Source organism: Erpetoichthys calabaricus, chromosome 2 (assembly GCF_900747795.2).
Source record: "Erpetoichthys calabaricus chromosome 2, fErpCal1.3, whole genome shotgun sequence".
NCBI lineage: Eukaryota > Metazoa > Chordata > Cladistia > Polypteriformes > Polypteridae > Erpetoichthys > Erpetoichthys calabaricus.
Window position 1 is genome coordinate 232874294 of NC_041395.2, and position 26652 is coordinate 232900945.

A 26652-nucleotide genomic window follows, 5' to 3' on the forward strand; every position below is an offset into this window, starting at 1 on the left:
GAACTCTACATGAGCCAGCCACCTTCAACTTAAGACATATTCCTCTCTGTACTCTCTTCACTTTCCCCTGATTTCAAAAACTTGTAAAAATCAGACAAGCCCAGGATACCAGTTAAAAACATAAAATGGACAAAAAATCTGATTCAGTATTAAACATAAATGTGTCTTATTAATTTTGGATTAGTACCGTGTATTTCATCTATTACACACACTGTAGTTAAATCCTGAAAATGTATTTACTGTTATTGTTTAATGTATGCTATTCGGGGGGAATTCTGGCTAGTTTACATTAATACCACTGTTATTAAAGTATCATCACTTAACAAAAATGGATAAAACTGGGCCTCAAGGCCAAAAAGGTAGACAACCACTGTTCTAGTTAAAAGGGGGCCTCACTGGTCTTTGTGTTAAATATAGACTGAAGACACATTGCCTTTAGCATAGAAGTATAATGATACCATCTAGCAGAAAATAGATGTAAATTATTTATTTTTTCCTAACTAAATTTCTGTATTCATTTTCAGTGGTTAAGGTTAAGTATGTTTAGTACAGTAACTAGTACTTTCTTCAAATCCATAATATAAAAATTTAAGGGAAAGCCTAGAACTTTAAATTAGGTGCTGTGCTAGTGTCAGAACAACTAGCTAGCTGGCTGACAAGAAACAAAACAGCTACAAAAATCACATTACTCTATAACAGGGGTGTCAAAAGTACGGCCCGCGGGCCAAAACCGGCCCACTAGGGGGTTCAATCCGGCCCACTGGATGAATTTTGAAAGTAAAAAAATTAATAAAAGACACGAACTCGAAATTCGTAATAAAATGCAATTCCTAAATCATCCACTAGGGTGTTAGTCAGATGAGAGGGGCGCACTGTGTTAGTCAAAGGGGAGGGGTGCACTGTTTTAATTAGAGTAAAAGAAGCAACAACTCTGCCACTCTGTAGGCTACCTTATTTTCTACTCACCTTGACACCCTCATTAGCCAAAATGTCTTTGTCAAAAAGGAGAAAAGTGGATACCGAGTGTAGGGTTTTCCAAGAGAAATGGACCACTTCCTATTTATTCACAGAGATAAATGGGAAACCTGTGTGCTTGGTGTGTAATCAACAAGTGTCGGTGCTCAAGGAATATAATATCCGGCGCCACTATGAGACTCATCATGGTGGAAAATACGACATCTTGCAAGGACAACTGAGGAGAGAGAAGATAAATGAATTGCTGGTGGGTCTGAGAAAACAGCAGTCAATTTTCACTCGGAGCCGAGAGGTCAGTGAAGCAGCAGTAAAAGCCACCTACATAATTGCTAACGAAATAGCATTAGCATCAAAGCCGTATTCCGACGGTGAGTTCGTTAAAAGATGCATAATGAAGGCTGCAGAACTCGTGTGTCCTGAGAAGCGACAAGCATTTGCCAACATTAGTCTGACGAGAAACACTATGGCAGAGAGGATATCGGAACTATCGGCTGATTTAGACAGGCAGTTGAAACACAAGGTCAAGTCATTTCTTGCATTTTCTGTTGCAATTGATGAGAGCACTGACATTACAGACGTTGCTCAACTGGCCATATTTATTCGTGGAGTTGATGAGACATTGACCGTCACTGAGGAATTCCTTGAGTTGGTGCCTATGAGTGACACCACAACAGCTGAGGACATTTTCGGCTCTGTGGTTGGCGCTCTGGACAGAGTCGGGGTGGACTGGTCCCGCGCCGTCAGCCTGGCTACAGATGGCGCGCCATCAATGAGCGGAAGAAAAGCAGGTGTTGTGACAAAATTCAGAGAGAAAGTACAAGCCGCTAATGGAGGAGATGGTTTCTGGACATTTCACTGTATTTTGCACCAGGAGGCATTGTGTTGCAAGTCGTTAAAAATTGATCACGGCATGGAGGTGGTTGTCCGAACTGTTAATTTCATCCGAGCCAGAGGCCTGAATCATCGTCAGTTTGACTGCCTTCTCAGTGACAATCACGTTACTAATACCCTGCCATACTACACTGAAGTAAGGTGGTTAAGCAGAGGTGCTGTGCTGAGGCGTTTCTTTGATCTACGCGAGGAAATCGGACAATTCATGGAGAAAAAAGGAAATCTAGTGACGGAATTACAATGTCAGGAATGGCTGCAGGACCTTGCATTTCTGGTGGATATTACAGAGCACTTGAATATTCTGAACAAAATGTTGCAAGGCCGCAAAAAAGTTGTCACATAGTTTTATGACAGCATATGTGCATTCAAGTTGAAGCTGACTTTGTGGGAGACACAGCTGTCAAGTGGTGACCCTGCACATTTCCCTTGCCTAAGAGAGGTATGTGCAGCAGGCATTAATGCTGACATGAAACAGTATAAAGACAAGATTGCAGGATTGCTGTGTGAGTTTGAGAAACGGTTTCAGATCTTTGGTGAACTCGAGAAAGAATTTGCAGTTTTTCGCTCACCCTTCACAGTCAAAGCTTCTGATGTCCCTGTCGACATCCAACTAGAGATAATTGATTTGCAATGTGATGCAGATTTGAAGGACAAGTTTGCCTCAGTGGGCTTGGACACATTTTATCAATATCTCTTGCCAGGGTACCCCAAATTAACAGCCCTGGCTGCAAAAATTTTGTGCATTTTTGGGACAACCTACCTTTGTGAACAAGTTTTCTCAGTAATGAACATCAATAAAACAAAATTGCGCTCAAGGCTCACAAACAAGCACTTAGATGACATTCTGAGATTGGCTACTAGTCAGGACATGACACCTGATATTGATGCACTTGTGCAGACCAAAAGATGCCAAGTTTCAGGAGCAAAAACAAAGTAGTCTAGATGTGACTAACTCCTTTAAAATATTGCTTCAGACACCGATTGCACTTAAAGAATTCAGTTCTGTGAAAATGAATTCTTGCTGTAGAAATAGTTAAAAAATGTTAAATTTAATGTAAGTTAACAGCTTCACTAAAAAAGAGTTTGGTTTGGTGGAATCCTATTGTTCATGTAATGCCATAAATTTTAAGGTGCAATACTATATTTTTCAGTTCCAAATACCTCTGACTTAAAGTTTTGTTTGTATTTGTGCAAACACTTGTTTTAAGAAATCTGAGGTTGTTTATATGTTTTGATATGTTGATATGTTTTGTAAAAGGATATTTCATTAAATATGAAGATTTTCTAATGTACTTGTACTTCTTTGCACGAAAACAAAGGGAAAAAACATGGACTTACTATTATTTATAGGTAATTATGTTATGAATACTGCTCCGGCCCACTTGACATCTAATTAGGCTGTATGTGGCCCCTGAACCAAAATGAGTTTGACACCCCTGCTCTATAAGATCTTGCAAAAATACAGTTCTGTGGAACAGAGCTCCTACTCAGTCTCAGAAGTTTAGGTGCCTAAAGTACATAACAAATCAGCTAAAATTAACCTTATATAATTATTTAATAATGTATTACTAAATGAAGAACGCAGATCCACTTCTTTAAAAATAATAGCCCAGACTATCTTTATGATGTTTCAACCTCCAGATTTGCTTTGTGCGGATAATACAGTATCTTCCTCATTAGGCAAAGCTCCAGCAAATGTAATCATCCTTTGATGCCTGGAATACCAAATATTAAATAGAAAATGAAGGGAAACAAAGAGAAAGCATGGTAAAAATCTATAGAAATTACACAAAAAATCCCAGTAAGTGTATCCTTAATAGGACTGGCTGATGGATATTTTATTTCTACTTACAAAAAGTTCCACAGATCCCCCCAGAGATTTCTAAAAATATCTTCTCTAGCTAGAATTTGTGTTTTCCTATCCATCTTTGCATTCCCATCATATGTTATGTTGGATGTCCTTCACTTATATTTGCTGTAGAAATAAAATGACCAGAATGAGATCTGAACCCATGTATATGGTACTGTGAGTGATTTGCTGTGAACACCGCACAAACATGTTGTCATTTACTAAATTTGCATTTCCTAATATTTATAAAATATATTTGGAAAAAGTCAAAATACTTACTGTACTTACTTAAGTCAAATGCTTACTGAATATTTAAATAGACATTTAGTGTAGCCACTGAAAATGTAAGGTGTGGTTAAGCACGGAAAAGACATGTGCCGAAAGAGATCTCTCAGTCCAAAAGTTCATTTTAAAAATATTTAGTGAAAGTTAAAAGCAAATAATCCACACAAGAATATAAGAAAAAATAGTTACACACGTATAATAAAAGGCAAAAAAAAGAGAAAAAATGTATCTTCTATAAACTTAGCTTTTCTTGAAAAACTTTAGTTATTTCTCTACTTAAAGGTTCTTTACTTCTTCTTCTCTACTTAAAGGTTCTTAATTTCTTCTTCTGTATGCATTAAGCATACGATACAGTACTTAAACAAGCACTGTTTTCTTAGAGTTGTTTCACACACTCAAAAGGCCCGTAGGCCCGCAGGCACAGTCACGTGCATCTGCACAATCACGAGCGCGAGCACGGTCACGATTAAAAACCGTATGCCTATACACCTTATACAAGGCAAGGCTGTCACTAACTGAAGAATAATATTTACTTGAAGCAGATAGAAAAGGCAAGAATGTACCAATAGAATTCTATTTACGGGAGTTATAGGAACCTCCCATAGATTATGCATTGTCATCTAATAAGTATTCATAAATTTTATAGAACTAGGAAAATGGCTCTTACACATCCGGCCCCTAATTGTTTATGCTAGGGCAGAAATCAATTACTTTAACTTTACTTGCTAAGAGCCTTCACTACTTTATTAAACTTAAGAAACTTAGACTCTACTGCAGAAACACAAACACAATTGAAATTGAGCATGCAAATAAAGTTCTATCATTTCAGTTACTTGATCCTTCCTGGAAAGATCATTACATGATCATTACAATAAAGTAAATGCCTTTGTATTTTCCTTTTGCTGTTTTAAATTTGTAAATCAGTACTCTAAGGTCACCTTCTAAAAAGAGCACTACGCAAGAATAAACCGTATTTAATGGTATGTTGACTTGAACCTTCATTTCATTGTATCACAGTGCCCCAGTAGAGTTGAATTGAATTGAACTGAACTATACTGCCAGGTAATGCAGTTGCTAGGAATTTGTCCTGTTATAATAGTCTTAAATATTGTATAATAATAGTAAAATGCAGTATTGACAGTATAATATTGAAAATATTACATAATCATAATATACAACAACAGTAATTATAATAATAAATAATAATAATTAATTAACACTATCGTACACAAAAACACAATTTATAGCATTACAATCATACTACATACAAAATTGGTCTTCACAAATAAACATAAATTAGGTTCAATAAGAGTACTTGGAGAGTTGAGGATACAGTAGTGAATCAAATCTTCATATTGACCAGAGTAACTACACTAGAACAAAAAATATTTATGTATAGTGTGGATAGCTAGGTGAGTGTGGTCTTTAATTATATTGCCTGCTCACTTCCTGCACTTAAATGTAAAATGTATAGGTCCTGAACAGAGTCCACTCGCAGACCTACAATCTTTTCTACTGTCTGAACAGCATGCTGCAATTTATTTTTTGAATTAGCAGACATATTGCCAAAGCAGACTGCTACGGATAAAGTCAGTATGTTTTCAATGACAGCTCTGTAAAACTAGACCAACACTGATTGGGACAGGTAAAAATTTTTAATCTGGCAAGGAAAAAAATATATACTATTGAGCTTTTTTGATAAATGTCATTAATATATGAAGATATACTGTATTAAGATAAAGTATCCAAAAGTAATCAGTGTATGACTACCCATAAACAAGTATTACAGGGAAACAAAGAAGAAAAGAATCATGTTAGAATGGGGTTGAATCTTGTTTTGCTTTTTGCTTTGTGTTTTTATTTTTCCTTTGATTTCTTTCTTTCTTTGATTTTGGAGTAATATGTTGTTTATATATTGTTGTGGGGTACAAAATCAGTACGTTTTTGGTTTATATTTCCATTATATTTTGTTCAAGACAAGACAACAGATGAACTACATTCAGGACAAATCAAAGCAGGTTTTCTTCCCTTACACCTCACTTTTAAAACAGCTGTTCCAACATAGAAAGGAACTTATGCTGGTGGCTCAATTACTTTATAACCTGGGAAAGGAAGACTGAGCCAATGCCTAAGGATATTGATTACTTTATGGATGGACATCTAATTATTTTACAGCCTGAGAAAGGAAGATCTGTCAACACCTCAGAGAACATAAAAGGTTTTATTGTTTGGGAAAACAAACAGTGAATTAATTCTTCATATTGACTGCCAGCCAATCAGAATATCTATCAATAACATCTTGCAAAACCCCTAGTACAATTTTAGAATAAATATGTCTCATCTGAGGAGTGAGTAAGGAAGTAAGTATGTAAGGAAGTAAGGAAGAACAAGAACAGAAACGGCGACGACAGAAGAGTGACATCAGAGAAGACAACAAAGACATGTGTGACCAGTTTTCATCCGATCGTCAGTTAACAGCATTTTCATGAACGTCGATTACTAAATCAAACGCCGCCCTGGGACATTCATCCTTGTCATCTCTACTTTTTTTCGTAAGCTTTTTCTAAAGACTATATATATTCAGACTTTCCTATCAGTACCTATTTTCTATTATTCTTTGTTCCAGTGGTATTAGTATTATTCTTGTAATAAATACCATGCTGCTTTTAACTTTCTATGCTTTTTCTTAATGTCTATAGAGTGATTGAAATAATAAGTTAGATTTCTTTGAGCACCTAGTGCAGCCGGACATTTGCCATTACCTCTGTGCTGCGAAGTTCATTAAGGCTGAGAGTGAGATCTCCACTCAATAGTAGGGAACAGTACGTAAAGAAGGTATTCTTGGCTGATAAATGGCCTATAGTCAAGAGTGCTGAGTCTTTGTATGTTTAAATGTATTCTTGTAGACCAAAAGTAATATTTAGGTCTGAGATATCATTAAAACATTGTATGTTGTTCATGCCAATAATAAGTAAGTCTTTTGAAATGCTGAGTGACAGGCTGTGTTATGCCTAAAGCACTTGTGTGGTTTAAAGTGCTAAAGGTTAATCAGCATGTGTGTGTCATTCATGGGGCACTGTTGTGTTATGTATGTGTGTTCATCTTAAAGTGCAACAGTAGACCAACCCGATAACGAACTTGATATGTACACTTACCCTTGAGGGTAAACAGGTAAAGGGTAAGTAGAGGGAAATACTATGATAATACTTATATATATATATATATATATATATATATATATATATCTGTGTGTTTGTATATATATATATATATATATATATATATATATATATATATATATATATATATATAAAATCCTTTCTTTATCTATTACAATATATAAATAATTATTTTAGCAATTCCATCTGCTTTTACATTAAATATTTCAATGAGCAGGCTATGAATTCAAGCAAGCAGAGGTCATCAGCCTCTCAAAAATCAACAATTTTTGCAATTTGAATGCACTAAACTTTTAACACCAAACCGGTGCTAGACTATGAAATCGGTAGACAAACAAAAGGTAGTCTTACTGTAAGTTTCCCATGAATTAAGAAAGTGCAGGTAAGGCTACAGTTAAAACTAAGTATTTGTGTTCAACAAAAGTAACAGCTGTCTCTCAGGTCATCCCATAAGACAGGCACAACTGACACCCTACATAAGAAAGCAAAGGAGGAGACAGCTTAACACCAAAATGTTAATTGGTAACATTGGTATTAAGAACTTCAGAAATCTTTCTGTTGACAATATGTTTGAATCATTTCATCAATTACACCTGAAACACAATTCACTGGTAACACACTGCTTTTATTGTGAGCAACTTTCTCAAACGTACTCTGCACAGCTTTACTAGTTTTCCAACAATATCAGTGGTTGAAACTATACTATCTAGTTATGATCTAGATATTTTGAGCATTTTCCAACTCTAAGAATGTAAGTGTACCCTAGATGATCTATGGCAATGTTGGAAAGAGGACCTTCTACCTGGAATGTAAATAATGAATGCAACTCAGCTGTTAACTAGATATATGTCTCAGAAATCTATGCAAAGCTTTATGCAATTCAGTTAAAATTGCAAACACTTATTGCAGCTAAGATTATCCAACATATAAAAAATCTGTATAGAACAAAATCCAAATTGAGAACTATGAAAAAACACCTATTTGGGAATGCAGTACAGTACATTCAGGTCATACTGGAAAATATCTTGTTTGTCAGATAGTTTTGGACTTATAATGGATCCAATTCCTGTCAGTATTATTTAGAGTAACACTCAATGGAATAAAATTCTCCCACGATAAATCTGTTGTGAAATCTCTTATGTATTATCCAGGGTTCCTTTCCTGGCATATTTATTTTCCTTTTCTTTCTGATTCACTATTAAGTTTGGTTCATTTATTATGATTACTAGATTAGTATTGTTATTATTCTGTCCAGTTTTTATTTAATTTATATGTTTAATGTATTATTTTTGTAATGTTTAAGAATGTGTATATGTTTCTTTAAATGTATTTATATTCCTTGTTGTTGTGATGTAAGATTTTGCATATAACTTGATACATATTTTGTATGTCTTTATTTGTAATTTAGGCAAAGTGTTACATTAGTGAGAAGCATTCAAGTTTACCCCCCCCCCCCCGTTAGGAATGGGTCTCTTTGAATTTTACGACAGAGATGGGGGGGATGTGCCTTAAACCAGTTTGGCGAGTATTTTTCTGCTAAAGTCTTTCAACCTCCTCAAAGAAGCCAGGTTGCCTAACATATGGTCTTGGGTCGGGGGGGGTTTGGGTGGTTGCAGGTTTTAAGATGTTGTATTCCCCCATTGGTCTGAAGTATGGCTGTTTGGAATTGGCTTGTATCAGAAGCCTTTAAGTACCATGATGTCCTATTGGCTCTAGGGGTTGGACAGAGAATCTATAAATCTGCTTGCTCAACCACATTCTCTCTCTCTTACTAACCAACATATGATGAAGAAGCATCTCTCTTACTAACAACTGATGAAAACCATCACACCATGAACTGAAAGGACAACACAATGGGGAGCACAGCCTGACAACCATATTGAACATACATGTGGCTGAAAGCTGACCCCAAATGAACTAGAGACATTTTAAGTAACTAACAAGTCTGTGCGCCTGTTTTTGTTCTTATGAGCATTTTTCCATATGTTGTAGTTTTGTAAATAAATTTTCCCTTTGTTAACATTCCTTTGTCGCCCGTCTTTTTATAAGTCATTGATTTATGGTAATCCTCTTTGATTATATTTTGACACTTTGCTTATACTGCACATTTCTGAACCTTTGACACCAAAGTCCATTGGGCCTGGTGTAGAATAAAGCCAGCCTGTAAAGTAGTTTGCCCCAGAGTGATCCTTATCTGGGCACTTTAAGTAGGATTCTAGCTTGTTTTGTGGTTATATTTTGGAGTCCTCACACCACTTTGGCTATGTCATGTGCTGAAATCACATCAGTATCATACAGTAAATTTCTTATTAATCGGCTTATTTTACTCCATCCGCCATAATTCAGGTGGGAGAAGCACATATCATTTTTTCATTTTTATTAAATATTCTTTACCAGAAATGATTTATAGGTTTTTGGAATCTGGCATGTATTCATTATTGCTGTGTGAAAATAAACAAATCTGCATTTTTTGGAATCTCAGTATCTATGTGGGAATCATTCCTGTTATGCTCCCTGACCAGATAGCTCACTGAAATGAGTAGATTAATATAAAACAAATATATGTCCATTATTTTTGTAAAACAATTATTTGTAACGTTGACTCAATCCTTGATTGATCTGTGTTTTGTTCATTGTAAAGTGACTTGTAAAAAAAAAAAAAAATCAGCCACTGCCTTTTGATGAACCATCAACTAGGCAATAATAAGACAGATAATGTTTGGATTTTGGATTGGTCAGATGGACAAAGACAAATACCCACTAGCCATTGAAGTAACTTCTGGGTTTATGGGCATCTGTTTCAGCAGAGTTAAGTGTCTTCAGGTTTGGATTTCTATTACTGATTTGTACTTCTGCATTGCAAATAGTTATCTGTGCTTAGTTATTGTTATTGTTATTAAGTTGAATTTACTTTTTATCATTTTGCTTTAAGTATACCGATCAACCCACATCTTTGTTTGTTTGCCTGCTTTCTGCCTAGTTTCGATCTGTTTAATGAGTACCACCCCCTTGCTTTGTGATGCTAATTGCTTCAAGACTCACAGCTGGGCACACTCAACTGCTTCCTACTTAATGAGACTTAAGGCACTGTCGCACAAGTGTCAGCATTCATGTACAGACCTCCTCGTGTGAAGACCTACTTGTGTAAAGACTGCGAGTGTACCTGTGCAAGGTTACCAGATAAGGCAACGGACACTCCTGTTTAACTAAGGTACTGTTTTCTGATTTCCTTTCAAAGTCACCACCACCACAAGTCTGCCACCATCAACTCTAAGGTAAGGTTCTATCAGACCAGAATTAACAGCACCACAGACAAACGCTCTCTGTACTCAGCCTCCATCTCCCTTCTTAACCCTCCTTCACCTCCTCCCCCAACCTCCTTCTCTGATGATGACTTTGTCACCTTTTTTCAGGATAGGGTGTCTACTATCAGCAGTCAGTTCTCACCCTCACTGCCACCCATTATGCCTCCTCCCAAGCATCACCCAACATTCTGCACATTCTCTCCACTCTCTGCCACTGATGTTTCCGAAATCCTCTCCTATCACCTTCCCCTCACATCTTCTTCAGGCCATCTCCCCCCATTCATTTCTGCAATTACACACATCATTAACACCTCACTTTGCTCAGGCATATTTCTTGCCATCTTCAAACCCGCTCTGATAACCGCACTTCTCAAAAAACCAACTCGATCCATCCCAAGTTAACAACTATAGGCCTGTCTACCTCCTTTCTTTTCTTTCCAAAACACTTGAATCTTCTATTTCTAGCCAGGTCGATTCCTTTCTTGTATAGAATGGATTGCTCAATAACAGCAAGTCCAGCTTCAAGAGGAACCACTTGACTGAGATGTCTCTACTGACTGTGGTTGACCAGCTACGATTTGCTAGAACTACTACCATGTCATCGGTCCTGATCCTTCTGAATCTCTCCTCTAAATTCAACACAGTCAACCATGATATCCTTCTTGCCACCCTCTCTGACCTTGGCATCACTGGGACTGCTCTCAGATGGTTTGAGTCCTATAGCTTGGGCAGATCCTACAGTGTGTCCTGGCTAGGGCTCATCAGACATGCACAAGGGTACCCCAAGGATCAGTGCTGGGTCCTCTACTTTTCTCTCTGTACACCACCTTGCTGGGCTCCATCATCCAATCCCATGGGTTCTCTTACCAGTGCTATGCTGATAATCAACAGCTGTATCGGTCGTTCCCTCCTGAGAACAACATAGTGTCAGCTAGAATCTCTGCATATCTTACTAATATCTCAACCTGGATGAAGGTTCACCATCTACAGCTCATCCTGGCAAAATCCAAGGTTCTTGTGATCCTGGCCAGCCAATCTATTCAAGTCCCCATCTCTGTACAGCTTGGCTCACTGTCGCTAACACCTGTCAAGTCAGTACGCAACTTTGGGGTGATTATTGATGAGCAGCTATTGTTTTCTGACCACATTTCTACTGTTTCTCATTCATGCAGGTTCATGCTGTACAATATCCACAAGATCAGACCTTATCACATAGAATATGCAGCACAGATTCTGGTCCAGGCTTTGGTCTTCGTGTCTGTACTACTGCAACTCACTTCTGGCGGGAGTACCTGAGTATGCTGTCAAGTTTCTGTAGATGGTCCAGAATGCAGTGGCCCATCTTGTATTTAACCATCCAAGACAGGCACATATCAATCTGATCTTTAGATTGCTACATTGGTTCCCTGTAGCAGCACACATTAAGTTCAAATCCCTGATTCTTGCCTACAGAGTAGTCAATGGGTCAGCACCTGCATATATGGAGACACTGGTGAGGTGCTATGATACTTCTTGCCCACTCAGGTCTGCCAGTGAACAACGGTTGGTGATGCTGCCTCTGCATGGTATCATGTCTTAATCCAGACTCTTTTCCTGTATAGTTCTTAATTGGTGGAACGAACTGCCCACCTCCATCGAACTGTCGAGTCCCTCATGTATTTAAGAACCAACTGAAAACCCATCTGTTCTAAGAATATTTATCTAGTTGATTGGGAGAAAAAAAAATACTTTGTCCTGTGATCTTTCATATTTTCAGTCAATTTGTTGTTACATTAAGTTTAATTGCTCTATCAATTGTTAATCTATGATTGTAAATGTATAAGTTATTACATCCTTTCACTCATGGCAATCAACTTTTGTTACCTGTCGTCCTACACTTGCTGAACAAACGGGCCCTAGCCTAATGTTACTCGATTATGTTTGCCTCTTTTGTAAGTCACAAGAAAGCCACTGCATAATGTCCTTGGCCAGGTGAATAGGTACAACTAAAATAAAAGAGTCATTGCCTTAAGCTTTATATTCTCTTTGGACCTGCTCTTTATGCACAAAGTTGTGGGTATACATTTTGTGAGCATATTCCCAGAAGCCAGAAGATAATCTTCTAAGCACAATTAAATAACACAGCCTTATAAACTTTCAAATTATTGTCCATATGGCTGAATTAGCATAAATTCTTAATGTGACAATGTAATGGTAATTAGAAAGCATGTTGAAAAATGCTGTAATAGATGAACAAACTGCAATAAATAAATCAAAATTGTTATTATGGTTAAATGAACAACATTCTTTCATTTGTTCATTTCTCAAACCTGCAGATTTCAATAGAAGGTCATGATAGGCCAGAGACCTCCCTAAAAGATCTGAGTACAAGGCAGGAACTAACTATATAATGGATGTTTATTAGAAGTACATCATGTAAGTCTGTCATGAGGTACACTTACATTAATTCATATTGGTTCAATTTACACATCAATAAATTCTTTTTACTATTCAAACTGTGAGACTGAATATTCTGGTTTTCCATTTTTTCTCCTGTAGTCTATAATTTAATAACTGTCATGAAGCTGAATTTGTGTGACACAGTACAAACAAGCATTAAAATAAAAAAGAAAACAGATTCTACAGAAATATGTGTTCATTTTAGAATAATACACATTTTATCTGACCTACTACTAAGACACATTCCCAGACCATATTACAGCTAACTTTGAATAAAGACTTCTTTATTTTCAGCTGTTATGTTTCTCAACATAAGTGCAGTTAAGTCATAAAGCATGTAGTTTAGAGTGCATAAACTGATAATACTTTCATGATTTAGAATGAGGCTAAATCCCAAATCAGGATCATCCACATATGCTGGTGTCCACTCTTCCCAAACACAGAAACAACAAGAAAGCAGAGTTAAAAGAGAAAATTGTAGTATTAGCAGAAATTAGTGTATGGTGTAGGTAATACAGAAGGCATATAAAAAAAACACAACTAAAAATTAGACTAATGCCTCTTATGGTCCACCTGAACACATGTATGAACCGTACCTTTCCATGTAGGGTGGCCGGTCCATGTTCCACTTTAACTACCACAATGAAAATATTGTTTTTATACCTTTCCTTTCTTTTCCTGCAACCACAATGTTCACTCATCCTGGCAGATGAGCCTTTGCCAATTACTCCACTCCCAACTATAACATCTAGTGGGTGCCATGATGGAAAGGACCCTAAAACCTTGGCCAGATACTACTTCCAGGACAGGTCTGGAGATCACTTCTGTGGTCATGAATTGTCTTGAAAACATTTGATTTCATCCTCCTAGAGCCACCAGTTGCCCACACTATTAATACCCACCCCACCTTTATAAAGCCTGGACAACCTTAGGACAATTTTCTGCTGCAGTGATAAGCCAGGAGGCATTGATTATAACCTGTTACATATATCCAGAACAATTACTTCTAGAAATCCTTTCATTACTGTCATCTGGACCAGAACTTATTAAATCCAAATTCGTGTCCAGGACATTGTCCACTACATCATGTTTCCTGCCCATCAACCCAGAATCTGAATCTTTGACGCTCTACCTGACTTAAGCCCTAGATATGGTTATCCAGAATTTTCCACAGACTGTGCGCTGACTGAATTTGAGCTATTGAACTTTTTTCTTACATTGTACATTGTACACACTACCCCAATCTACAAACTCATATCAAATAAATGTGATTTTCTAACCCAGGCCACCAACACTCTTTCATCTTTATCATCTTTGTTTACTTCTTCTAATATACGGTACATGTATATGAGTGGGTATGTGTGCGTGAACACAACCAGACTGGAAACATTCTTATTTCCAGTTTCACTCACATATTCCAATATACAAATTCTTTAACATGCCTTGTACATTTCTAAGTGACTATCCATTTGTACTTGTTACATTATTCAACTCTATCTAGTAGAACAGACAGCATACCTGCCGCATTTCTTTGTAACTGTGGTGCTTGAAGTCCAGATTGTCTGTGGTAGTGATTTCATTTCTTCTGTGATAATAATTATTTGGATCTAAAGAAAACAAAAAAAAAAACTTTTATCTGTAAAAAATGAGTACAGCATAAATACAAATTTTAAAGCCTTTTTTAAAATTTTCTCACTAATGTCAACATATTTCTTGTTATGTAAGTCAACAGCCATGATATTAACCTGTCCTTGAGTGATCAAACTCCAGAAACGCTACTGCTAAACAATATTTCAGCCAACCAATGTACTGTAGTAACAGAAAAAGAAAAACACATTTCAGGTGGCTATTTTTAATCTTTCTATTAATAACTATCACATCAATGATTGCTGCATATTTTAAAATATTTCACTTCATATGTAAAACACAGATGCTGAATTTAATAAATTAGCAAGTGTAAACTAATACAGTAGTTTCATATCCAAGTTAAAAAAAAAAGTATTTCAGATGGTATCATGCAAGAAGGTCATTTCTTATTTTATACACCCACTCATTGATGTCAAATGAGCAGAGAAACATTTGTTATGCAGAAAAGCTGTCAAAAAAATGCCCATATCATCAACTTTAAATGCAGCTGATTTAATGATTTCTTTCGTTTTAATGTTTTTTTTTTATATTATGCATAGCAAATCTTTTTTTAATAATTTTTTCTTTCAAAATGTTAAATATTAAGTGTATTACTTGGAGAGTGGTCCTATTTATATGTGTGTCCACTAATATTTTGAATGCACAAGCAAATGGATAAGACACATTATAATAGTATCCAAAAAAAAAAGATATCATCTTATAGGAAGTGTTACCAAATTGATTGAGGATATTATAAAGCTTAACTTGAAAAAATGTATAATTTTTCTTAAAATCAATCTTATATTTTAGGAAGAAAAATAAAGGGCTACATTTTTAGCTCAGCATTTATTATCCGTATACACTGCTCATTAAAAATTAAGCAGTAAATCAAAAGGAGTTGCCACATATGTACCTATATCAGACATAGTCCTCATGCCCTTTTGCATTCACAGGGAATTTTGTGAACATTACAACCATTATTTACCCTTTCTTCATCCCTTCTGTTTATTCTACTTTAGTGATGTGAGAGCCCATTGGCACGGAGTATAAATCATGAACTAAGTTCTTGATAGTCCTTGACATAACACACCAGTCTTTGGGATATGAGAAGAAAACCAGAATACCCAGAGAAAAACCTCTCTAGGCAAGTGAACAATGTGTTAATCACAGGGTTGGCATCTGAACCCAGGGCTCTGAAACTGACAGGCATCAGCAACTACTACAATACCAATCTTTGTGACTATTAAATGATATTAGCCAACTGAAGAAGATTGCACAGACGCACAAGCTGCTAACATTTTTAAAAGAGCTTGATTACACATTAATTTGTGGAGCAGCCTGAGTCATAGTGAATTTATTCTCACTTTGATCATGCTAGTGCCAGGCCCTTCACACAGAGACTGTGAGGAAAAATAGATAAACAACTCTTTCTCACACAGCAATGAAAAAAAATCAGAGATGGAGTTTTGTGAATACAATTTTTTCTCTTTAATGTAGAAAAAAGAAAATCTTTGAGAGTGAATGCTAAATTAACTGAAACAAAGCATTCCATTTCACAGCTCAGGAAATAGTATCTAAAATTCATGCAGGTAACAGTAAAATAAGGAGTAGCGTGATGAAGTGGCCTTTAGCCATACTTTAACTCTGTTTCCTATCCCTGCTGCAAAGCCAACAAAGTATTTTACTGGAATGAACACTAATGTCTAGGAACTAAAACCTGGATGTTAATCAAGAAAGGATTCACGCCAGACAGGGCTTTATTAATGATCTTATGCACAAATTATTTAGCAGTCTGGAAATATAGTTGCCGACATTCATCAAAGGAACAGAAGCCAGCTGGATACATGATCAGAGTATAAAAGAAAACTCTTTTGTGGTGTATTTGGGTGATATAGTGATTGATTACACATAAGACAGGGCGCAGAAGTGTGAATGCATATTTAGTTAAAAACAATAAAAATGCATCTATGTTGTAAACTACTTGCAGCCTTCCACCTGTGACTCATCTTTGTAATATCTGGCTGATGTTTCTTTAGAGTTTTACAATTATCTGTTATACTGTAACGTAATCCCTTTCCACTACCAATCCTGAAAAAAATGTGGTGCTAAAACATGCAAAAGCTTTTATTACATTTGGGAAACACTAACAAAGAGGTAAAATCATGAAAAACAACCACCCATACCTATCCACACCATTCGTCAATTTACTGGAAAGGGATTGTACAATTATGGGGGTCAGAGCCTATCACTGAAGTATAAGGCGGGAAGTAACCCTGAAAGGGGCACCGGTCTATTTCAGGGTAAACATTTACACTCAAAAAAATAAGAAAATTTATAGACACAAATTAAACTAATCCACATGCCTTTAGGGCACTGGAGAAAACAGAACGGCGTGTAGAAGAACCCACACAAAAATGAGAATGTTCAAACTCCACATCAACTGAATGTCTTTATCCTACCACCTATTTTAAAACAGATTCTTGTTTATACAGCCAAATACATTTTATTCTTGCCTCCTGATTAACAGTGATCTCTGTTTTGATAACTTGCCTCAGAGTCACTTTCATGTCAATGGTGTGGTAGCGGTAGATTTTACAAGAATTTAAAATGAACTTTTCTTTATTCTAATCTTTATGGCTCAGACTTCAACTCACTAGCAGCTGCAGTTAGAAATGTCAGGCATCCCATATTTGCCTGCAGACCCTGAAGACCTTGGCTGCTTATCAGCACTCATTCAAGGACTTTATCTCTTACTCCAATTCCAATATAAATATGTCTTGTTTATTTTGTTTAAGAACATTTTGCTACTTTGTTACAAATGTCATGAGAACTGTTTTAAATTGAACTGCTGCTTCTGTCAAGTATTTCAGTACATTTTTATATCTTCTTATGTAATATGCTACCGTGGCTGTTCGTTTGTCTGTCCAGGATTTTAAATTACCTGGGGCATCATATATAAACGGTGCGTATGCACAAAAATGTTGCGTAAGAACGTTTCCAGGTTCAAATCGCGATGTATAAAACCTAAACTTGGCGTAAAACCACACACATTTCCACAGTAGCGCATACCCTGGCGTACACAAGTTCTCGCTCAGTTTTGCAGACTGGCGGCACCCATCGTCAAAGCAGTGCTACTGTTCCTGTGTGGTTACCCTTTCTTTTTTAGATCCACATGCCTGACGCGGCTTATAAATACACAAAAATTAACTGCATATTGTTTATTAGTTTAATGCATCTGATTGTAATTAACCTGTAACAATATAATGGTCCACAGAATGGTCAAACTATTCCAAATACTATAACTGCTTTAGCGTTGTTACTCTCACTGCACCTTCTTCTTCTTCTTTCAGCTGCTCCCGTTAGGTGTTGCCACATCGGATCATCTTTTTCCGTATTACTCTCACTGCACCACTCAGAGTATTTATATCACTGTATCTGAGTGGGGAATCACAGCTGTACAGCAGCTGATCAGAAAGAGAATTATCAGTATACAGCATCTAGCACACACTGCCTTAGCCACGCTGTCTATTGAACTGCTCTCATATGGCAAACGCTTCAGAGCCTTTCCTGTACTGATCTCACGGTTCAGAAACAGTTTCATCCCAAGAACTATAAACGCACTTAAACAGTCCATCAACTGCTCCTTGTAGAACTGTTTGTACCTATAAGTACAATTACCTCACTGTAAACTTGCGATACAGTTATAATATTGCACAACCTGAGCCACTTTATAAAGCACATATTTACATTTGATGACAATATCATTTTTAAGTTGAAATGCAGCAAAATATGTTTATATTATACAGATAAAATTTTAACTTCATTTAAATAATCTAAATTGTTAATAATTAAACATGTGAGGACATGGTGCCGCAACACTAGCGAGGCGCTGGCACTCCATACACGGATTGTTCCTGCCTCGCGCTGTATTCTTGCTGCTGCTGGAAGGATAGATGGATAGAATAATTAAACACGTACTACAAAGATATTTCAATGTTCCTTAAAAGTTTTGAAGAATCTGCGTTCTAAGCTTACAGATGGCTTAATGTCTATTACAGAGCCGATTGTGTGGCAATTGGGTATTTGGAGAAAGAAAAGTAAGGACAGGAATTGGGGGTTAGTACATTTGAAAGAGACAGTACTGCTACAATAAAGTATTTCATCGAAGGTCGCACATGGCGCAGCAAGCATCTTGCATGAGACATGAACAATCACTGCGCCACCGTTTTCCCATGTTTAATAACATGCTTTAACTTCTATCATCATGAAAATGATATCATGTATACATCTCAGTATTTTAATTATTCAGAGAGCTGTAATATTACGAATGTAATGGATTCTGTGTCCTGTCGGAGGAAGAGAAAGCCCGTTTAAGAAGCACGTAGTGATTCACACACATAGAGCACAAAGAAGATCAAATACAAAACAAAGAATTTAACGTGCTACTTTAGTTACGATGGGATTTGAGAAACTAAACATGAAAGGATTTTGAGATGAAGTTTATGATGTTCTACTTTAATGACAAAATAAATTACATGATTAAAATGGAAATTTTGAGATTAAAGTTGACATTTCGTGCTTTTTTCCCCGCTGTGTGCCTATTTTTTTTTCTCTGTACCCTAATAAGCTTTCATATGACACTCAGATGGTGGGCTACGACTCGCCTTTTCACCATGACTTTGAGATGTGACATCTTCTTTTTTACTTCGGGCACTGTGCAACTTTGTGAACTTGAGCTTTCGAGTTTCTCTGACACGCTATGTCACTCGATCAACTTCCTTTTGTTGTTTATACCACTGTTTAAACCAACAAATAGTACGTTTTTCCTTGCCTCCACTTGGTATTCGCTGAAATCCTTCTATTTTTCCTAAGGCTGATCTTAAGGGCTATTTATATTGATTTGCATATTCAAAGATGCGTAATTCTGGGAGGAGTTGGGGCGTGACAGCAGGCGCGTGTGTTACTTTTAATGCTCTCCGGGATTTATGGAACAGAAGAACATGGAAGTTGGCGTTCACACAGATTTATGCATCTGGATTTTTTTGTGCGTAAGCACATTTCCGCTTTTGTGCTTACATCATGTTATAGTGCGAATTCTATGCACGGCATTATGCACGAGGCCCCTGTAGCTCGCAAACCATTTGAACTATTGACCTGAAATTTGGTGCACATATACTACGTGACATCTACTATCCGCTTTCAGGGTGATGATTGACCTCCAAAGTTATTCCTGTTTTTATTTTTATTTTATTTTATTGCAGAATCAACTCTCAGCAGTGGCCAGCAGGGCGGCCGTGTGGCACATGTGTATGGGAGCCGTTCTCATCCCTACCACCTTCGCCGTCACTTCATCTACCTCTTCATATCTTAAATCATTCTTGAGGCAGATTGAGACTTAAGTGCCAGTTTAAGTGAAAAAGTAAGGAAAATGTACTAAGTAATTGCAACACAAACACTGACTTAATCAGTTTTAATGCAAAAAGATACAGATGAAAGAAGAGAAGAAGTGGGCTGCTAGGGTGGAGAAAAGAACAGCTGCTCAGAAAGCAGCAAGAACATCAACCTCTGAGCAAACGATGCTAAACGTAAAGAGAAAGAGTATGAAAACTATAAATCAAGTGTATTCACTGCACATTATCGTGCAGTGCACTGTTACTGGTATTTAATAAATTCCATTTATTTGTAATTCTCATGTCATTAGAAAGCCTGTTGACTGGGTCATCGTTTGAACATATTTAATCTACATTTACACTGTTCTGATGAGAAATGATCACATTGCTTTTATAGAGCTGTACTGCTATACTCATGCTCTGTTTGTGGTGACGTTTATCAGTAAAGGTGTTTTATGATTCAGTCTAAGGGTGAAGCTTGCTTCTTGGTTATGGGAAAAATTGACACAGTTGCCTTGTAGCTCCTAATTGTGCATAAAGGACTAAGGCCCATCAACCATTTATTCAAAACATAGAAAAGATTTCATAAGCTATACAGAGCTTGTGTTCAAACACGTAAGATTCTATATGCACCCCTTTTTAGAACAGGTTAGCATAAACTGAAAAATATTAGTTGAATTTGTTTCTACCTTAAGTTTGTGAATAAACTATTATCCGTTCATCCATTTTTTGTAAATGCTTAATTCACTGAAGAATCAAGGGTGCTGGAGCCTTTCTTGCAGCATTTGGCATGACAGAGACACACAACCTGCAGGGGGCACTTTAACTCACACACTAAAACTCACTCAATTTATTTGTTACACATTAAACTAATATGCACTACTTTTGGATTTGCCAGAAAAAAAAAGAAAACATAACAAAAAGAACTATTAAAAGGCCTCTGATAATGAGACTTCACTAACGAGGCATACAAATCTGCTATATACTATAGAAAAATGAATTTAAAGTGAAGAAATATACAGTTGTAACTCTGGCCCCACAACCCTGAAGCAGATTGTAAGGGTTTGAAAATAGATAGATAAACAGCTTTTTGGCAGGGTAGGTTTTTACAAAAACAAAAAAAAAAAGATCCCATGCATATTTTCTGAGAGAAAAACAAATAGTTGATGCACTGTCTCTCATAACAAGAACTGAAAGAAAGAAAAATAAATTTGTTACTCTTTAATGAGCATCCAGAAAGTTATAGATGAATAACTGGGTTAATATGGGTGGTTGTCAGAGCAGATTTATTGGGTTACAAGTTGTATGATTTCTTTAAGGTCAAGCTTTCCTGATTAAATTATAAAGGGCACAGTGCTGCAGATAGTAGCTTTGTCAGAAATGCAAGCTTAAAATAATATAGAGTAAAAGTAAGTTTATCAGTAATTGGTAAAACATTTACAATCAAAACTTATTTATTAAATAGTCACACCCATAAGTTTAACAATCTGAAAAAAATCTGCAACTGCATTAATGAGAACATTACAATGGCAATAAAGATACTATATACTCTGGCAGACCGCTGGGGGTGGTACCAGCCGGGACGCCCGGTAAGACGTCCTCCAGACCACGAGGGGGCGACTGCCCTGATTGTGTTGGGGGCCACGGGTGCAGGGCTTGGAAGCCCAACCCTGTAGGGGCCTGTGGCCAGAGAGCGCCCCAGTGCCTAGAGAGCCCTGGACCTCAGCACTCCCGCCGCACCCTTCCGGGTGCGCAGCTGGCAATTCTGCCACACAGGGGAGTGTCCACGGAGGAGTGTCGGGAAGCACCTGAAGCCCATCCGGGCTTGTATAAAAGGGGCCGCCTCCCTTCAGACAGTGACTTGAGTTGGGTGGAAGTTGGACGACGTCGGGAGGAAGGCAAGGAGGCGGCCTGAAGAGAGGAAAAGGCATTGTGTGGTGGCCAGGACTTTTGGGGTCTTTGGGGGTTGTGTGGCACAATTGTAAATAGTATAGGTGTAAATAAATGTGTGTTGGGTGACATGAACGTGTCTACCTGTCTGTGTCCGGGTCAAGCTCCACAATACATTGATCAAAAATTTGCTTCTGATAGATTTATTTATTTCAAAGAATAATCCGTCTTTTCATTTTGTGGATTCACTTTACCCTATTAAACAATATCAGGAGCAAGCCAGATCCAGCATTCATGCCACTCCATCACTGGTCACACTTGTGCACACACCAATACTCACTCAAACTTGACCAATTTAATGTCACCAGTTAAAGGAATACTCATGTTTTTAAATGTTACTTACCCCATGTGATTTGTAGCAATGGCCAAGAAAAATTTTCATCTCATGTTTTCATGCAGAATGGAGCTAATAAATTTTATGCTTTAATGGAAGCATGTGGTGGTAACTAATGCTGGATAAAAACAAATAGCATCATAACGTCCATGGAAAAAATAAAAACTCACGCTACTCATGTTGCATTATCCACATCAGGTCCATCAAGTCTTATACTCAAAACGTGACCAGTGCATGCATGAAGACAGGACTTTCTGCAGATGTATCAAGGAAAAGGTGGGTCTTGAAAGATCTTCCAAGCTGAAGACTACTTTTGTTTAACTGGAGGAACTGATTTAATATTTTAGCAATAAATGTATGCATTTTGCACATTTTGAGTACAGGACTGGATGGCTTGACATGGATTATGTTGCATGAGTGACATAAAATTTTTGCGTGCATCTTTTGATATTGTTTGCGAATGTTCAGCATTGGTCACAATCTGCTTCTATTAAAACATAAACTTTGTTAGTTCTGTTCTGCATTAAAACACAGATTAATTTTTTTTCTCAGCCATCACTGCAAACCACATGGGCTAAGTAACATTGTAAAAAAAAAAATTTTTGGGTGAAGTATTCCTTTAACCTAACACACAACAGGATTCAAACCCAGACAGGATTCTGAAGCTGGAAAGTAGTAATACAAAGCTGTGCCATCTGCGTTTGTTCTGCCTGTTGTCTGCTTGCATTTTGTTTTTTCTGGGGTGGTCAGTGGTTGTTGCCCAGGAAGCGTATCTGTAGGAACATGTTCAACCTTGTTCAGTAATTGAGGAAGCATTTTGCTTTTCTTGTTAAAATTCTAATTTTGGGTTTTTATTATGTTTCTCTAGCGTTGGAATATTCTTGGTTTTGACACTGAAATTTGATTCTACTTTTGGTTATAAAGTAAAAAAATTTTTTTTGCATTGACTTTATGGTAAAAAATTTTCCCAGCTTTGTGTCTGACACCTATTCCAGTTAGCACTTAGACACCTGACCTGTGCAACCTTGCATGGAATGTTATCTTCTGGCAGGCTCAAGGAAAATGTATATATATTGTATATATATACCGTATTTGATTTTTAGTTCCAATTTTGGCTCATGACAACATAAATGTCATCTAATAACATACAGTATATGACACGATGCAGTAGTAGAATTAATAGTTTATCACTCTGACATCAAAAGGAGGCTTTTTAATTTGGTAAAAAATAATATAAAAGCTTTAGTAGTTGCACCTTATGAAGGCCTACACACGATAAGTGCCAAATACAATTAAAGCGCACTCATGAATAGTTTATTCATTTATGAGCATTATCACTATCAATTATTAAAAGATTTACATTATATAAGTATCCAATGTTGGTCTGGTAAAGTGCATGATGACTGTGTAGTTCCAATAGGTTTGGCTCATCTACAGTACATAAAAACAACTTGTGCTGACTTTGGGATGTAACAGTATCGTACTGCTTTGCATTGATAACCAGCGCTGACCCAGTGAACATACGCTCATATTGTCACTCTTTCAATTAGCTTGATATCTTTAGAAGCACTGCTTACTTTGCCACACTTAGATACTGACAAATCTTCTGTTGTAGGTTGGCCTTTTTATAGGCTCCCCCGTGACTGGCTGTGTAAATGGTCATTGAATATTAGCTTATTTAGACCAATATTTCTGTCTTGGCAATGCTGCTTTTTTATCTTCTGCCTCTGCCCTCTGCTGTTTGACTTGCTGCTGCTCCACAGCTCCAAGTGGGTAGCTTTCCCATCAACCACTCCCAACTCCTCAGAGCAGTGAAATGCAGGAGTGGTCTTCTATCCTGCTGCAATTATATGAACAGTTTAACAGGACACAGCTGTAGTTGGTGAAGATGGTACTGAAGTAGAGGTGTTGCACACTATATTGCTGGGTGGCAAAATCATTTCAACCTAGTGGTAATATGTGGCCAGTTGAATGAGGTGCATCACCACTGCCCTGCATCCTGCCTTTACCCAATACACTATCTCAGACAACTGAGTTAGGATGGTGAACGGACCAGTCCCCTTTTACACTGAGGGATGTACACCCACACTAGATCACCAGAATATAGTGCACTTTTTTAGCAGTAGCTGTTGCATACCATTTTCTGTCCTAAGGTTGTGTGGAGGATCTCAAAAATCTACTGCATGTACTGAGGTCCTGGAGTTGTGCTGATGTCATGCTCAGGGGATGTCCTGAAAGCCAGGGATATACAAATACTCAGCTCCCTCTCAAGCCAGCATAGCAGGTGTGAAGTTGGTGGCCTCCTACACAGCAGAATAATAAGCCTACAGAACAGCAGGGAGCTGCTGGTCCTAGTCCTTCTCATGCTCAGCTATTAAGATGGAGAACTAGGTGACCAGATTTGTGTTAAATTTATCCAAAGATCATCCCTTTGAGGGTGTAGCAGAATGGTGTGGGTCTTGTGGATCTGAGAAGCTGGCATATCTGCTTCATTATCCTTCATCATTCTGAGACAGCATTCAGTTATCCGTAGTTGACAGTGAAGTGCCAGCTGTCAACCATTTTCTTGCCTAGGACAGCTGGAACTGCCAACATAGTCAAAGATGGTTTAATCACACCTGTCACAGTCTTTTCTCAGATCTTTTCTTCTCCTATCTGGCATTTCACAGGTGACAGGTAGTGTGAACATAAATGAATTGGAGTAGCACTGCTGGTGTTGATACAGTGCTAGACTAGATTTATTTTGTTGCTGCCCTTATTACAACAAAATAAAGTTTTATATGTGCTCCCCTAATAGGCTGTGAATCTGTTGGTACTGGTGTTCTCTTAAGTCAAATATACTGTGTTGGCACAAAACCAATACAGCTATTCTGGAGGTTGTATACTGTAGGTGAGCATTCAAGTTTTGGGGATCTGTTCATATCTTTGACCATCTTGTGCTGGGTGAAAATCATCATTAATATGAGTTTTTGCCATTGCTGTAGACATGGTGGGGGCCTGGATGCTGATGGCGAAAGCACATACTTATCTCCTATTTCAAAATTTGTGCTGGTAGAAGGCTTTTCTCTACGATTCAAGGGTCATGCATAGGGGCTCAAAGTAAGATGCCCAATGGTAACTCATAGGCATCTCTTCCTTACATTGGGATTTCCTCACCGGTGGCCAACTTCATGATCCACAGTGCAGCCCCCCACCTCCCCAGTGCTCCATGCTCTGTTCTCAGCTGTGACACTACCCCCACTAGGACGATGGTGGAACTGTTGCCTAGAAGGGCTTCAATAACAGGCCTGAGGTGGGGGCTACTCAGAGGCTTGGTTAAACAGTTTTCAATACATGCATATTGTGACACTAGAGGGTGCTGTTGCTTCTCCAAAACTTCAGACAACACGTCCAAACACCAGGTGAAAGTACCAGTAATATTTTTAATTACTTCAATAATGTGCACAAAGCACCTCCACCTCCACAATACACAATAATCAATAATAATACAAATAATCAATCCTTCTCTCCTCCCAGCAGCTCCATCACACTTCCTCCCAACTCCAGCTCAGCTTGCTGGGTTTCCCATAGTCCTTTGTATAGTCCTTGACCCGGAAGTGCTTCTGTCCTTCAGTCCATGTTATTCCATAGCACTTCCAGGTCAGATGAAAACTCTTATTTTTATTCAGCCCGGAAGTACTTCAGTTCTTCCGTCCCCGTGACTAGGGAGTACTTCCGGGCTATAAGGAAAATAGAAATCCCTGTGTCTCCCTGCAGCGTCACCCAATGGCACCCACGGCACCCAGCAGGGCTGTGAAGTAGAACTCCATCTCCTACGATGCCCTGCGGGGCACCTCCATGCTATACACTGCCGGCCATCTCTCACAATATATATATATATTCATATATATATGAACATTTAGATTACCTTTGCATCATTTTATTCATATGAAAGTACAGAAATAAAGGCACTGTTGCCTCTGTGTCCCCAAGAAAGGCGAAAGATATTTACTTCTACACAAAGATGAGAAGTCAGTCTGGGATGTGCATAGAGAGAAACAGAAAGAGAAAGAGAAAGAATGGAGTAATAAGAATGGCAAATGGTTAAAACAACTCCTGGCTGATAAAGGCACGTGACTTCAGGTGTGGGAGTGCATTCTACCTTCAGCTGAATTAGCAGCGTAGAACCTATCTGGCAGGCAGCTTTATATAACCAGTCTACATATGTAGAGATACAATACTTTTCTATAAAAGAGTGGAACCAAATTAATGAGATACATTTGTCATCATATGGTACTTATAAAATGGTACTTATTAAAAAATCTAGTGTTATTGTGTTTTTTTTTTACTATTAATTGAATAAGATCATTTCTGTTCTTCACCAAACACCCCTGGCTAATAGGTTTTCCCTACAAAATGAGCACTCTTTGAAAAAAACACCATTTCATAA

At 37.6% G+C, this 26652-nt stretch overlaps 1 protein-coding gene across 1 annotated transcript in view; it reads right to left on the reverse strand.

The window, feature by feature from the left end:
• LOC114646877 (inactive carboxypeptidase-like protein X2) overlaps nucleotides 1-26652 on the reverse strand; it is a 357898-nt gene that overhangs the window by 71104 nt on the left and 260142 nt on the right. The window contains exon 7 of the mRNA XM_028795245.2: nucleotides 14442-14530. Coding sequence (XP_028651078.1) covers nucleotides 14442-14530 — 89 coding nt within the window. The remainder of the gene's footprint in view (nucleotides 1-14441; nucleotides 14531-26652) is intronic.